The sequence below is a fragment of the Charadrius vociferus genome, unplaced genomic scaffold, assembly GCF_000708025.1.
Source record: "Charadrius vociferus isolate BGI_N301 unplaced genomic scaffold, ASM70802v2 scaffold447, whole genome shotgun sequence".
Classification (NCBI taxonomy): Eukaryota; Metazoa; Chordata; class Aves; order Charadriiformes; family Charadriidae; genus Charadrius; species Charadrius vociferus.
Genome location: NW_009649040.1, coordinates 390,587 through 407,613, shown reverse-complemented (window position 1 = coordinate 407,613; position 17,027 = coordinate 390,587). Strand labels below are relative to the sequence as shown.

At 38.7% G+C, this 17,027-nt stretch overlaps 1 protein-coding gene across 1 annotated transcript in view; it reads left to right on the top strand.

Moving 5' to 3' along the window:
• The first annotated feature begins 399 nt into the window (after nucleotides 1-399).
• Nucleotides 400-17,027, top strand: part of CDK6 (cyclin-dependent kinase 6) — a 125,198-nt gene continuing 108,570 nt past the window's right edge. Inside the window, exon 1 of the mRNA XM_009887911.1 lies at nucleotides 400-632. Coding sequence (XP_009886213.1) covers nucleotides 400-632 — 233 coding nt within the window. The remainder of the gene's footprint in view (nucleotides 633-17,027) is intronic.

The following is a 17,027-nucleotide window of genomic DNA, read 5'->3' as shown; positions in this document are numbered from 1 at the left end:
GGTGGTTCACCTATTACTTTGCACCACGTTTTTGCTTTGCATGTAGCTATGTACTATATTAGCTTAATTTTCTCTGGTTTTAAACAGTGCAAAGTAATGAAGTAAACTAAACTAACTTTTCTTGCTTGGTTTGTTCTTCAGATCTAATTGACTTTAAACAGACAATGCTTCCAGAGACTGTATGATAATTCCCGGTGGCCGAAAGAGGAGGCACATTGGGGCTCGTATAGAAGAGAAACGGGAACAGGAGGGCAAGAGCTTCCTACTGCCCCTCTGGCAGAGGTAGCAAGCGCGTGGTGTATCTGCAACGTGAGCAAAGTACTAATTTTCAGAAAGCAGGAGAGACGGAGAGCTGCCCTGAGGCACTTGGAGCACGGGAGGAAGAGGAGCAGCGCCAGCATGGATAAGGACAGCACAAACCTAGCTGACCAGCAGTATGAATGTGTGGCTGAGATTGGGGAAGGAGCCTACGGGAAGGTGTTCAAAGCCCGAGACTTGAAGAACGGAGGTCGGTTTGTTGCGCTGAAGCGGGTACGAGTGCAGACCAGCGAGGAGGGGATGCCGCTGTCCACCATCCGAGAGGTGGCAGTTTTGAGGCACCTGGAGACATTCGAGCACCCCAACGTGGTCAGGTGAGGAAGTGGGGCAGACGTCCCTATCAGTAGGGTCCTGGTTTTTGTACATGAATTGGGCAATTGAGAGTTTGGGTACGTAAATGGACTGGACACCAGTTTGGGTTTGTGGATGAAATGAGCACTAAACTGTGTACATGAAGTGTGGTTTGAGGTTTCAGCAGGCCATGGTGCTGCCTGCCAGACCTCACCTCATCCCTGTGCATTGCCTCCCACACACACAAACACCCATCTCCAGAGGCATAGGTGTGTGACTTAAGCGTTTGAGTGGATGGGCAAGGAGCCACATATACACTATTTCCTCAGGCATAAGAGAGAATGAAAAAACCCAACGTCTCCCTAGTTTTGTCTCAGGTATTAGTTCTGCCAGCTGCAGCTGATTTTTAGCAGCTCTTTTCATTATCAAAATGGCAGAGATTATGAGAGCGGTAGTACAAGGTGTGTTCCACCTTTTTAGATGCTTTTATAGAGAGCTGTAGATTATCGTGTTAAAGAGAAGTAACAGCTTAAGACTTCAAGCTTTGCAGGCGGCCTCAGGGTTGAATACTGGTTGACTGGTAATAATTTCACCGTGCGCTGATGATTGTGCTACCCAGAGTGCAACAGTACAGACGTCAGGTCTTCCTTGCAAAATGGTAGCAGTGACCCCAGGATGTCCTTTCTGATGTCGATAGCATAAACCCCAGATAAATATCCTGTGTTCTTGAACAGAGTCTCTCAATGGTAAGGCTGGCCCTACTGTATCCTCCTACATTTTTCTATAGCTGGAAACCTCCAGCAGCCTGTGAGCGTCTTTTATTAATATTATGAACTTTAAGAAGTAAGCTTCACTTTGCAGATACTCAGGTCGGCAACGATTTGAAACTGGTTGGCATCTTGCTGATGGTGCTGTATTAACAAGAATATTTCCTGTTATTTGCATGATCATATGCACCTATTGGATAGCAAAAGGAAAATATTTTATACTTCACTAACACCAAGTGTCTTTTTGTCTTGGAGAAATAGATGCTCTGAAGTTAAAGGTGACTTTCAAAGTGGCTTGTAGCTGTGGTCCTCCCGTTTTAGGGTCTGAGATGAGGGGGTTTATAGCAGGTGCAAGAGGAAAGGTGAGACCGAGAATAATATTTAAAATACAAAAGTGAATAGCTAGAGATAAATTCATTTTGGTTCATCTCAAGGCAGCATAATGCAACACTAATTTCTGTCTAAACTAAATAGGCGAAGCATGTGTATTCTGAAGTAATGGAATGCAGGTCATTGGTGTTACTGCAGCGAGCAATGGGATGCAGGCTGCAGCTCACACTTTTCAAGCAAATCCACAATTTGGTTAATGACCATTATTTTGACCAGCACCTTCTAATGCCAGAGGCTTAGTCAGTAAATTTCAAAAGTGAAGTCATCTTTGTGTGGACAGCATGTTGTATTTGATCACATCAAGTGGCTTGGTTTACAGAGGAGAGCACACAAAGTTCTCCCTTGGCAGTAGAGATAACTGAGAGTTCTCAAAATCTCTGAAATCCAACCCAATAATGTATGAGAGTAAATGAGGATTTAGTTGTCCAAGTTTAGACATTTACGTATTTGAAAATTGTAAACCTTGTTTGGGAATAATTCAACATGACAATACTTAGGAATTTTTCTGCCATTGAGATCTTTCCATATGAAGTAAAAGATTTTTTTACGTGCTTTCTAATCCTGAATTCAGCAAAATCATGGAAATAAAATTCTTGTTTTCCAAAGAGCTGTTTGATGAACTGACTATGCAGCTGCAGGCTTGCGTTGCTTGGGTTTAAGTGCGGTGCAATCTTGACATAGGGTTGCATAATATATTGAGGATTAAAATTTTTTTTCCAAGTTTGAATGAAAATTCGGTCTCTGCAAGCAGTAACTATTTCAACCAGCTATATGAGAATGTAGTTTCAATATAAATCTCTGAAAGTGTGTTCCAGGTCCTCACAGTGGTGTTGTGAAGCCTGTACCTTTTGCCATAAGCAGCATTTCAGACACAAGGGGTTGGTCTGTGATGGATCAGGATGCTTGGGACCTCGGCTGCACACCTTTTTCCACAAACAGGCAGGGGAATATCAGAAGCAATTTCAAACATGATTTCTTCTATAATGTGAGGAATACTATTTAAAAACTCACCTCTGCTGTGCATGGGTTTTAATCTGTAGAGCAGATGAAGCTAAAAGTAGCACTTTGGAGTGACTGAAATCATCTCCTTATAATGAAAGATTATTTGAAAATATTTAGATGCCCCGGTTCCGTTACAAAATACGGTAGAAGAGTTTGTAATTTATTGAAATTAAAGGTCTATTTTTGTTTTATGTAAATAAGCTCAGAAAAGGAAATACTGTAAAAGAAGATCTGCAATCTTAAGCAGCTGACCTAGCTGTAATTATTGAACATATGCTCACAAAAATGTTCATTGTTTGGGCATTCATTCTGGAAACTGGTATCATGGCCCGGCTACTAAATAAAAATAATGTCAAGTGCATCGTCTACATACTGGATTAAAATGTACATAATTTTCAGAGCACTGGAACAACACCACAAATATGCAAAATCTTTTTTTTTTAATTTTATTTTGAGGGACATCTAGCTTTTTCTCACTATTACAGGCAACTAGCCTGAGAGAAATAAGTGAGAACTGCAAGTATAATGTTGAATCTGATACCTCTGAGTAATGGCATGCGTGATCCATGAGTCGCTCAATGCAAACCAACAGTCATTCTGTGAGTCAAAAATTTAGACAGACTTCAAACAGATGAGCTGCATACGCCCAGTGCTGGGCTGTGGTACTGGGGCGTCAGCTGACAGCACTGGCAGAAATCACAGGCGGCATGAACTCATGCTGAATGTCACGCTGAACTCAAATGGTGGGTCTGGGCATCTCCAGAGAGTTGGAGCTCAGCAGTCCAGGGCTTCTCTGCCTCCACGAAGTGGTGCTGAACGTGAAGAACAGTTTGGTAAGGAAAAGACCCAGTACCTGCTAGGCAGAGGTAGAGCTCCATGGCTTTGTTGATCATGGAGCCATGATGCAGGAGCAGCACTGCCACTGCAGCCCAGGATTGTCATAGCGGTTGTAGATTCCCTTCCTCTAAAATCCTGAGAAACACTTAGAGCCAAAGAGTGATTTCCGGTGCTTGGCATGAGGGATGGAAAAGAATTTTGTCCATAAAGTAGAAATGTCTAAATAGCATAGAATAATTTTAAACAAAATATTTATCATATTTTTTCCATGCTACTGCTTGCTTATTATGAGAGCTTGATTCCGCATTTCTTCTGTCCAAGTCTACGGTTTCCATATTCATACAATGAAGAGATGCATTTGTCACGGCAGAGTTGCTTTTACAACAATAGATAATGAAGTTAGATAAGACTTCACTGCAGAATAAAGCAAAAAGAACTGCAAGAATAGAAGTGAAAGGAAGTTTAATCTTCATCAGAAAAGTGATGGTAGTGGAAGTCTCTGGACTGTTGACTGTAATGGGAATAAGGCCTGGTGGACTGATCTACAATTTTGTAAGACTGTCAAAAATAGTATTGAGAAAGACATGGGGAAGATACAGTTAAAAGGATGATTGCTATATGATTAAAATACTTTCCTGTTCACATTTCCCTTGTATAGAGTTCGACTTCGTCAGGACACCTAACTCTATTCTATTTATCTTCACAAAACAAAGTAAAAAATAGAGCCTTCAAGAGTAAATCTCACTGTGAATTGCTGTGACATGAGGTATGTTGTAGGCTTTGAAACATCCTGTGTAACTGGTAGGATGATGAAGGTGCTCCTCTACCTCACCTTTCAGATGATAAGATGTAATGCGTTATTAAAGCTTTACTGTATACAGTAGTTAAATCTGGCAAAAATCAGTCCAGCACTTATGTAGCTTAGTGCTGTTCTGTTTGGGAAAAATGAAATATATGTAGACAAAGGACAGACTTTGCCAGGAATAAATGACATATTAGATTCAGGAAATTCCTGTGTGTAAAACTGGGAGTATTCCCTGCTGTAATATATCTGTAAAAATTCTTCTTGTGATTATAAGGCTAAATTCAGCAATATATTGTGTTCATTTTATCTCTCTCCTGCTGGTAATCAGATGAATATTTTTTCCCTAATGTTAATCATCCATCAAACTGTGAATTTCCACTCTGGGAAGGTGATACACAAGACAGAATACTGTAATTCTTGCAGTTCTTATTTTCTAACATATATATATAATAGTTTTAATAGTGTTAAACCATAAGCAAATAGAGCAAACCTGCAAAGCTGTGTATTTTTGCTTCCTGGCTCATATTTTTTGTTTAATATAACTTTTTTAGTATTTTCATGGGTTAGTAAGTCTTCAATTTTAAAATAATCAAAATTGTATTGAATATAATCTATTGGAATATCATCTAATCTGGGTTATTATTGCAAAGATGTGTCAGAAATTTTGCCATCAAAGTCATCATTACCATATAATAAGGAATTAAAAATCTTAGTTCTCTCCTTCCTGTTAGCTTGCAGAATAGGTGCCCCAGCTAATTGACTTAGATTCAGCAGCATGTTCCACCTAGCTGGAAGTGTAACTATTCCTCTGCCTTTTTGGTATACTGGTAAGTGTGGGGGAAACACTGATTGTGAGTATTTGTGCAGTTATGCCATGTTCAAAGTTTTATGTTCTTTTATATCCTTTGAAATATGAATGACACTGTAAGTTGCCCTTTGTGGTACAGCGATACTGCCGTTTTCCTTTTCCCCTGCTTTTGCCATCCGGTGGTCCATGCTCTTATCTCTTGGTTTGCACTTGAGTACTTTTGGAGCCCATCAATGGATTTCCTTGGCAAGGCAACCTGAGTCGGGGAGGGGAGAGGCTGGAGCACAGCTGACTCCCCCATCCCCATGTGCTCAGACATAAAGACCAGCACTGCTCAAAGGTCCCAGAAGTGTATAGTGGCTTGGTCCTTAAAATTGTGTTATACTAAGATAGAAGGTGTCTTTTTATAAGTGTCTGAAATTCCCTGTCTAACCTGATAGAGCATTCTGAACATATCTGCAACAGCTCATCAATTCCTAGCAAACCTTTTGCAAGGCAGTATGAACTTGTAGTTGTTTTGCTTTGTTCTGTTTGTCAAACAGGAATGATATGGGAACATTCAGAAAGAAGAGCATTTCAAAATGCAGTAGCTAATTTTGTTTCTCGTTCCATTTCGTGGTGACGCTGATATTGGCTGCTGGCTTTATTACTGTGCTGTTAATAAGTTTAAAGGATGATCGTCTCAAAATCATTGAGATGTTCCATCCCGTCAAGTGAAACATTTCTATTTTAGGGGGTGTTTGTCTCCAGTGAATTCTGCTTCCTTCCTTACTTCCTTTTTCTGCCAAGCTAATGTGAAACTTCTAGTGTGTGACATCATTCTTACAGATCAGCAGTGTGCTGTATTGTGCGATACAATCTATTTTTGTGGAGCACCACTCACGGCATCTGGCAGGCTCCTGGAGAGAAAGAAATGGTTATCTCTACATTGGTAGGTATAGGGACTGTCTTGCACGCAGAAAGAGTAAAACAAGATGCAGGGATGGAGTGAAGCAGAAGAAACCAAACTTGAAACTTGCCCAGGTTAAAGGGATTAATCTGGCAGATGAGTCTCAGCTGAGGTAGAAGAGGTGGATGAGTAATGGGAAGGAAAAACTGAATGAGCTTCAGAGTCGGCTTTAGTCTAACACAAACAGGATGGTCTTCAAGGCAGATGTGAAGACAGGAAGCTCCTTGGCAGGAGAGAGGTATTTCCAGGCTGGAGAGCGGTGGTGGTTGCAGGGGAAGGGAGATGGGCCTTGCATTGACTGCAAGGAGGAACGTTGCAAAGGCCTTGGGGAGGGAGGGGCTGCCCACCTGGAAGTACGGCTTCTCTGATGGCACGAGGGCAAGGGGGAATGATATGGCTGAGGCTGAACAGGGTTTGGCAGTTGGTAGGATTAGGAGAAGTTTGTTAAGTTGGCAGAGGACATTGTGAAGTGATGACACAAGTGCTGGCCTGTCATCATCTGCTCGCAACCCTACAGTTCACATAATAAGTGGTATTCTTCCTGTCCATATGAATTGTTTATTAGTAATGGATGTGATGATTTAGTTTGAGTGCATGGTCTGCCAGAAACAGGACAAGATAAGAGCACATCAGGAAGGAAGGGTTGAATATGGAATAGTCTTCTGAGCCTTAGGAAATTCAGTTTCTGGAGTGAGTACAAGCTTTCTTCAAAAAGTATTTTATCTTCTTCTGAATCTAAGCTTTTTACAAAAAACATGTTTCCAGTCTTTGTGTGAGTAAATGTTAGTCATTTTAGATTATGTCCAGCGCTCCCTTCCTTCTTTAAATCTGTGGATGGTTGTGTCTATGCTGTTCTTGGCGAGATCTAGTCTTGCTGGGTCCTGCCCAGAATGGAAAACCAACTCGTTTCACCACAACCGTTGCTGGTGACAGCCTGTGACTGCCAGGCAAAGTGTCAGCAGCCCCTGGCTTAATGGAGCGGGGTCCAGGGTTCAAAACTGAGCCTTGAAAAGGACAGGAGAGTGGATGGTCCACCCCAGCAAACAGGGGTCAGCATAGATTAATTGGGACCACTTTGCTTCATGGTACCTACTACCGGCTGAAGTGCGGAACAGAGCAGGGAGAAGGACAGTGCTCACTTTCCAGGTGTTTGAAAGAGAGTAGGCTGGTGGCTGTGACTTAGCAAAGCACTGGGTGAGTCACTCAGGTACACCCAGTGGGATTCAAGTAACTTTTTGAAGTTTAGCACAGATGTAAGTGCATTATCGAACAGAAATAGCTATGATAGTAAGTATGAACTGAATTTTAAAATGCTTTTCTGAATAGAGTTCAGGGACAATACACATAAGAATATGATTCACACCTATTGATTCTTATTCATGTATCACATTAACTGAAGCCTTATTTCTAGAGAATTTTTCGATTAAAAGTGAAACTAAATCATGCAGAATAAATAATATAACTATCCTGATAGAGCAGTAATATGAATTTGGCATCACGAGTGGTTATTTGCCTTCGTAGTAACTCCTAGTTGACTTAATTTAGTTCTGAAGTTTTAAAATTATTTTATAAAGTTTCATAAGCCTAAATAAAGTAGAAGTTGCTGTTCATTCCACAACTTTGCAGCTCTATATAGAACATTTGTTTTTTCCTTTTTTATGAAATCTAGTTGTTTTACAGTTTTGCTGAACAGTTTGATTCTTAACGACCTAATAAGTTTTTAAAAGATAACTGTAGCCATGTACATATATAACTTAGCTGCGTTTTTGCATTCAAAAGAGAGGCAATTTCTTCTTCTATATGAGTTCTTCATGTATTTTTCCTATATTCTGAAAAATATTTTAAATTGCACATGCATGATTATTTAACAGCTATACCTTTAAACTACAGAGCGTTTGTATTTAACAAACAAACCACTGTAGAATTTTCCAAGGAGTGTTTTTTTTCCATGGTGTACTTTGACATTTTCCATTTGGGAAACCTCCATTTGGGAAGCTTTTGATGAGATGATCTTCAGAGTGGAAATGTAACTGTTCATTTCCAGACTGTTTCAAAACGCCTCATTGCATCCAAATCATTGTATTGATTTTCCTATTTATTTATTTACCATTAGCCTTTGAAAATTTGTCCCATCCTTAGAAAATGTTCACAAGGAAATATTCTGCTAAATAATTCTTTTAAAATCAGGCCTTAAAATTCTAACATAGTTGTGTTTTCTTTAGGCAAAACAAAGAATGTTTTATATGAGTAATAAGAAACTCTTCCATATGATGCTGTAGGTGTCTTTTTAGGGTTTTAGAAGAAAATGAGTCTCTAGCCTGAGAAGCATCCCATGTAATTTTAGGACCAGGTGATGGTTTTGAATACCTAAATACAGGGTGTACTGGAATTTGCCAATTTGCTGATATTGGTAGAGTTGCCCTGGGGTAGATTCCCCATGACATACCTAGCAAACAATTTACAAACTTAGCAAAAAGTTCCATACTGTTTTAAAAGTGTTCATACAAACAGTGACTGGTTATCGATTTGGATTATCATTAACAGGTGACCGATCTTTTCTTAGTAAAAGAAAATAACAAAATAACTCACATGTGAATTCATCTTGTCAGGAATTTCCCATATTTAATGACTGAAAACTCAATTCTAGTGCTGATGAATCATACTGAGTTTAAATGAAACCTCTTGAGTTTGGACTTTTGCAACATTAGTCAGTACAGAATGTTACATGTTCTTGATAGAAATAGAGAAAGGAAGTGAGAAATAGAATGGAAAAGCCTATTTTTTTCTCTCTTTTATGTCAAGCTTTGGCTAATCTTTTAATATCTATTTGAAGTGTGATCACTATGATAAATAACTGAAGGTGTCTGTTGCTGTTTAACAATGCCAGAGAATTCCCTTCTCCCTGAAATCAATTAATTATAAACTGGAAATTTCAGTACTTTGTTCACTGTTTCTTAAGTTAGCATATTTCTAGGAGCTTTCTGTGAGTGTAATTCCTAGCTGCACTGGTGCTTTTGTTTCTCTTCATCTGTGGAGCCAGGGCTGTACTGTAAGGATAGAATTCTATCACTATTTTTTTTTTTTTTTTTCACATTTGATGTGGTATTTTGCATACAGCTGCAGAGTAGACAGTTACCTTTGAAAAGAACATTTGCCTGGTTTAATTTGATTAGAGCAAACCACCTCAATCATTTCTGAACTAAGACCGTTTTCATTTTAACTTGGCAGTGGGAGTTGGGAATGTACTGACTGTGCTTATATGTTTGGGGGAGTTCTGGTTTGGATACAGAGCTACCGCCAAAGTGAAACAACCTTAGAGGACTTTGCCCACTCTGCTCCTGCCCCGTAAAAAGGGAGGGCTGTGAAGCCATTGAATGTCACATTTAACTTTCACTCAGTATGACAAGGAATTGGACTCCTTTTGAGTGTCTCTACAAAAAATTGGAAACATTTAACGCATAGAAATGCATAATCATACATTTAAAAAAACCCTCATGATATTAAAACCAGATATAGGATATGAAAGTCTTTTATTTACAACAAACTTAAACGTCCCTAGCAACAGCGTTTTGAATAATGTTATCATAAAATCCAATGTATAAATAGAAATATGGTGGGTTTCTCATAGATATATTGTATCAATGTTAAAATTGTATCCCTTTTAGTAAGTCTTAGTAAAGTTCCCACTTTCTGTCATTCTCGTACTTTGACTTTCTGCCCCTTTCCTCATCATATAAATATATGGTGATGGGTTTTTATGTTGCATATTAAAGATGAAATTAGATTCTTCAGATTTACAGGACTATGTATTAGGTATGATTTTTGCTTTTCACTTGCCCTCACTGGTGATCAAATCATTTTCCTAGAAAAACTCTTGTGGCTGTCTGGAATATCAATGTGTCTCATAATAAATGACAGCCCTTCAATAAATTATAGTCAGATGGTACTCTCCAGAAAAGATGGGTGTGATCTTTAAGTGCTCTGACTTTGTAGCAGTGGGTCATCAACATCTACACAATATTTTAACCAGAAGATTACAGTTGAAGGAAGGTCTTCTGGTTCTTCTCGTGTTGTGTTCTGAAAACCAATATGCACAGTTAACTGTTCATCTATGTGAACACTCACTACTAACAGGGGAATTGCATCTGCATCTTCCAGCTAATCCAAGAATGCAGTTGCAAATTTAAGAGTTGAGTTTCCACTGATGAAGTTAAAGTCAATAGAGCTACACCGATTCAAACGGCTCTGGTTGGTCAAATCATAAATTCCTAAAGTGAGGATGAACAAAAATGCATTAGGACATGCAGACTGTGCCAAGGTGTCCCATCAAGCATGCATGTTTGAGACTTTACTGTTCAGATTTTAGATGCTGCAACTATCGAGTGCACCAAATTTGGTATAAAAGTAGTTCTTTCATTAGGAGGTTTTTCACTGATATGGACTCAGAGTTCCTGTTGACCTTTTCCACTCCTCCAAATTACATTCCCTTTTAGCACCACAAAAGTACCCTCTGAAATATTTGATGCGTATCTCTACCTTGTCACCTAAGCAATTTGTACCATGCTGTGCTTACCCCCAAACACCAGGTTGCATCACGAACGTGGTCATTTCAGTGCTATATACATTTCACTTCATCAAGAGAAAATGCTTCTATAGCTATAGTTAGTTTATGTCTAACTTGTTATTCACTAGCACAGCACTAGAACCCCTGCTATTGATTTCCAGGTTTCTTCAGGACAGTGAAAGTTAATGACCTGTATTATTTTTCTCTACTAGGAAGTAGGTTACAAGGTGAATCTTATTTTGCTAATTTTATCTAACAGCATACTTTGTTTGTATTTGTGATCTTTACGACATAGAGATTGAGTAGCATCTGCACTTTTAATTAGTGTGTTGTTTATCCTTAGATAACCCTCTAGATTGTTAATGGAGATAGGCCTACCCACTGATCTTTGTGGTTTCCTCACAGACATCTCTAATCAATTTGTTGCCTTAATGTTCATCTCTACTTTTTATAAAACGTTGAGCAACAAGTTTTGATCAAAGCAATAATACCCATATCTGGACAGGTTTGAATCAATGAATATAGTCTGAAAATCAGAATTAAATGTCTCATTAAACTTAAAAGACTTGGCATTCGTGGAAGGACCCAGACAAGTCAGTACTTCTGTAGAACTGAGCACCTGTATCTCTTCATAGCATGGAATCCTGTTCAGCACATTGCCTTTATATTTGTAACATCATTAAAAAAAAAAAAAAGTTACCTGGCATTACTTAATTCTATGCTGCTTATTATTCATGTTGTCTCTCTTCTTAAGAAGTCAGGAAGGTTTTATTACCTTTTAATTTTATTTGGTCAGATTAAAACATCTTTTAGAGATGTCAGTTATTTCAAAAGGAAATCTTTATGCAGTAGTGAAAAAATACAAACAGAATTGAGACTGAAACTGAAGACTGTGGCAGTACAACAGCAAGAATAGCTAGGAGTTGCACAGAAGAGTCAAGTAACCCATTTGACTAAAAATGAAAGGTATTTGTGGCTATAGATAAAACCCAGATAGGTGAATAACACTGTTGAGGGAGTCTTTTTAGAAGACATTTTAAGTATATTGGAATATCCCAAATCAATAGGATATTGTGACGTCTGTAAGAAAATACATTTCAAAGACTGCTTGGTTTCCAGTAATCTGAAGTTGAGAGTGGACATTCTGCAGAAACAAAGCTTAAGTCATAAAAAGCAAATTTAAATCTTCTGCCATCCTCTAGATCAGTGAAAAGGTATTGAGCCTATAATTCTGGAAGAAGCTGTAAAGTCAACTAGGTTTGCTAAAACAGTAATAAAGGACAATTTCAACCACTGTTCATAGTAAAGTGAACAAATCGGACAAGGTTTAAAGACAAAACTTACAGACACTGTCAGTGAAGCAGCTGTTCCTGGAGTACTAGGAAGAGAGACCACTCTCTGCATAGCCTGAAGTAACTTGCAATAGCTGGTTTAAAAAATTCTTGCAGTGAAGACACACAGTCATAGTGACTGCAGTAATTAAATATAATATTTTTGGGAACAGGATGGTTCCCAAACTTGATGTAGTAACAGTAGGCTTTAGAAAAAAGAGATTAAGAAACAAGAGGTAATCAAAAATTCAACAGTCAAGAGGAAGGATATGAAAATGCTGAGGTTTGACTTGGTAGGTACTTAAATAGAGATCTGTAGCAGCACATTTTGTCACTTGGGTCATATGTCTGTCCCTGGTGTGATGCTCTGTCCTGGCTGCTTCTTTGGATCTATAGCCTCTTCCTGGGCACTACATATAGCAGGACATTTAAAATGTGTTGATTCCTCAAACTCTGGAGGGCTGGGGGATGTCAAAGGGAGACATCGAACTTTCTCTACGCCTTTTATGGTTCTGCTCCAGTATATCATGATGGGTGCACAGAAGGGGCTTTGAGCAACCTGGTCTAGTGGAAGGCAGGGGGGTTGGAACTAGGTGATCTTTAAGGTCCCTTCCAACCTAAACCATTCTATGATTCTATGAAGGTACACATAGCCATGCATAAAAAAGCAAATCAGGAATGTAAGATAATTGTGAGCAGACATCTAACTTTAACCATCTGAATATGAAAAGTATACTCCATCCTAGTCATTTAGAGTCTCCCCATAGGCAGTGAGGGGAGAGGATGCACTTTCTGAGAATAATTCATCCCACTCACCCTCATACCCACCCTGGAGTAGAATGAATTTCCCTTTGGAAATGCCTCCCTCTATCTTGTTGACTGCAGAGAGCGCCCAGGTGGCTAATGCAGAGTGGACACCCAACTGCAGCCTGCTACAGCCAGATGAGCTTAATGCCGGTCCGCATGGTTCAAGTTTGAAAGTGGAAAGTGGACACACCAGTAGGGAGTTTGTACAGCAAATAAGAGAAGTTACAAAAGCAAATAGAAAATTATTTTGGGGGTGGGGGAGCAAAAAGCTAGTATTGAAATCAGAGAGCACTTGAACTATGAGATATTAGAGGAGGTAATTGAGTAAGAAATTAGTATTATAGGGGAACTTATTTTTTTTTACCAAAGTCTATAGTATGTGGATTGTTGGTAAGGGCTTGTACAAGAACCCTTTTTTATCAGTTGGCAAAAAAGATGTACTTTTCCTGATAGCAGAGTGTGGGTTTCTGTGAAATGTACTGACTTCAGACCATCTGCTTCTGGTTTGCGCTTAGTGTTAAAGTACGAAGGGGAACAGGTTGTAGCTGGAATGGGTGGGCATTGCCTGCTTACCCTGTACCCAGTTTTAAGCTCCAGCAGAAGCCATTTTGATCAAAACTTGTTAATCTTTTACAAGAGGAGGAGCAGCTGAGGTATGTGTTGGAGATGGCCAGTCATGCAGCCTACGAGTGGTATAAGGCACCTTTCGAAGCTTTCTCAGATGTAGTTTCTCTTATGTATTTTTCTCATTTCTCTTCACGCTGCCACACTGGTCTCATACAGGATTTGTCACAAAGTGGGCTTATTATCTCATTATTGGTAAAATTCTGGTGCTACACATAGTTTCATTGCCTCATATTCCTTGTGAGCAAATTATGTGATAGTATAATTGCAAGTAGTTGGAAAATTCTGGTGTCTAACTTACATTGACCTCTGAATTATCCGAGACCTGAGTGCTTGGAAAGCAGTGTTACTATATCCTTATCTCTTGGATTATTATTTTTTTTTATTTGAAGTTTTATTTTTTTTATTTGAAGTTTTATTTTTCCATAATGTCAAAAGGTGTCAGCCCACATTGCTCAGTAACAGCCTGCAAAATTACAGTCAATCAATAATGCTAACAGATTCTGCTCCATCATTTTTTATGTTGAGTGTCTGTTGGAGGTAGTTCTTTTTTAGTTTGATTTACAAAGCTTGAAAATAGCTTTTTTTTATTATGGAACCACTAAGACAATATAATTCTAGTGAAGCAAATAAGCTGCTCTGCTAACCTGTTTGGATATGCATATCACGTGTGTGTTTGTGTGCATATGTGGAAAAGAAAAACCATGAAAATGTCAAGATTTGACTGCATTTACACCAGGAAGTTCAGAATTATTATTTTGTAATATGGATGAGGTTTCTTAGACATGTAGGACTGCAATTAGTTTGAAGTTTGTGCCTTAAAAATGTCTGAACAGTTTTCTTTTTTAAAGTTAAAAGAAAAAATTGAAAGGGAATGAGGGCAAGCCAGGAAAAAAACTATCCCAAAAGCTAATTGTTTTAAAAAGCTACATGACATTGAAAATTGGAACTTGGAACCGAAATGCCATCTCACTCCTAAGTATAATAAAATAGTAAATTTTATTAAATGTATTCTGGAAAGAGTAAATGAAAATTAGAAAGCCTGAAGTGAGTGGCAAAGAGCCCAGGCAATATCCAAAAGAGTAAACATCTAATGGCTCAACGTAACTGGGGCACAGTCCACTGGAGCAGGCAATTGGACAGGGGATGTCAATATTTAAAAGCTGCAGAACCAATTTTTGAAACAGATGGTTTGTTTTTTTTTCCTCCTGTGTGCAATGCAAATATATATTTTAAAGGGTTTTAGGGAATATTTAGATGATGAGATTATATGTCTCCTTTTAATATTGACCCTTTTTTAAATTTATCAAATCTTGTAAAATTTAAGGTCACTTTGATCTTTCTTCTTCTGAGCATGAATTTCCCCTCATTAAATTGCATTATTCACTCAGTTCCAGAACTCATTCATCCCAGAGCACACCCTTTATACAAAAACATTGCAATATCATTTTGTCGGGTTTTAAATGGAGGCTCTTCTTGAAAAGACTGTTGAGTTCTTGAAACAATATAACTAACATTTTCTGAATGGACATGATTATGATGGCATTTCTAATATATTGATCACTGTCATTTTCACAAGCCTGAAAAACTTTTCTTGTGCTTTGGAAAATCTAAATCCATGTCACTTCTCTGCCTTCTGGAGTGAAATCACGCGGACTGTACTGCACTTAGATCGATAGTCATACTCTATAGGGGCCTGCGTACAGAGGCATTCATGGAAATGAAGACTACTGTGTCTTCCTGGATTTAGCAAAAAAAAAAAAAAAAAAATGCTCTACTGTATATGTTGCTTGCAAATGGACTAGGGACAGTTATTTCTCAGTCAAATATTTTCATAATCCAGACACAGGTTCTTATTTCAGAACATATAGATGCCAGTTGTGATGTTTGAAAACCAAGACGTGCCTGCATGAAAGCTAGGTAAGGGAAGTCGCCAGAACTTTTGACTTTTTCTTCACAGAAAGTCACTTCAATTCTGTGATAACTCAGAAAGCGGCTGAATGGACCTTTATAAAACATATGAACTAAGTCACTTCTAAGTGGAGACAGCTGGGGTCTATTTAATATCCTGTGTGAAACGGTAGAGGTCAGCTTCCTGGAATAACTTTGGAGTTTTATTTCACGAATACCCTACTGCTGCAGGGACCTGGGGTGACGGTGAGGCTCTCCAGCTAAAATGTGCTGTAAGGAAAAGCTCCGGGCCCATAGCTCTCCTTCTAGCTCTGCATTTGGTGTGGGATAGTAGGAAGCGTCTTGTGGCTTGCAGTTGTCTGCGCATCCTCATAAATGTCTGTCATGTGGGTGCTTATTAATGCAGGCAACTAGTCTCGGGTTTTTCTTCCAATCCTATATTCTTATGATTTAGACATTGGGATACTAATTGAAAGCCATCGAAAAGTGGCACTTTGGGCAACAAGTCCCATAATTCTCAAATGTACGGATGACCCTAAATACCTAGGTTATTTTGTAATTTAGGACCTTGGATCCTAAATCACTTAACTTATCTTGACAGTTTTATGATGTCTTTTTTTCCCCTTGCAATTAATGCAGCCGTATCTTTACTATCTAAGATCGTACATTTCCTTAATGTGTTCCCTGTATCTATTCAACTTAATTACTCTTGACTCCTTGAGTTTAGAATCTTATTTTATTTTCTAACTCCTGCTATTCCAGTGCGCATTGGCCATGATAACATATTTGTCTTTGCAGGCTAGTGCCACTGGTAAGTGTTCACCCCCACATACACAGAAGTTACACAATATAGCAATTGATATAATTGGTAGTCCAGTGGCAGCTTAATTAAAAGCCTGTGGTGCAATAAGCATGAAAATTCATATTAAAAAAGTACATAAATAAGGATGTCCAGTATGATTAGATACATTTCACAATGTGAAAATTTGGCGTTTCCTTGACTATGTATTTAAATAGAAGATTAAATGGAAGCTCTAAAGAAGAGCTGAAAGGGGTAATTATTTCTGTTAGAGAGAAAAGAAATGGAAATTAAAAAAAAAAAAAAACAAAACAGTAGTGTGTCACTGGAATAGATAAGCTGACCACAGCCAGAAAAGGCTTTTGTAGACTGTGCTGGTTCTGTGGGCCCTGTACGGTGTGTAGTGTTACCTGTTTAGTCAACTGTGCGAAGGCTGCAGACCATCGGCTGTGGTATAAACTTCTGTGCTGTTTCTCTGAACAGAGGTAAACAGGATGATTGTAGGGTCTGGGGATGGATTAGAGAAAATAATGAGGACCAGCTCCTTCAGCCCTCAACGTCTCTTGACTTATTCTTGAAATAAAAATAATTATATGAATAAAACAATTCATATATGGCTTAGAAAAGGTTAGAACAATTTCCACCTACCCTGGTGTTTTTCCGAAGTGAGAAAGAGCAGATAGCTTAGGGAATGGTGTAAGAGCAGGACAGACCCAAAGCCATAATTTCTAGCAAATTAAGGCTCGGCAGTTTTGACACTGACGTGGTCGACGGTCTTAAGTAATGTGTCCACTGCTTTGTAAGTCCACGCGGCATCTGCAAGC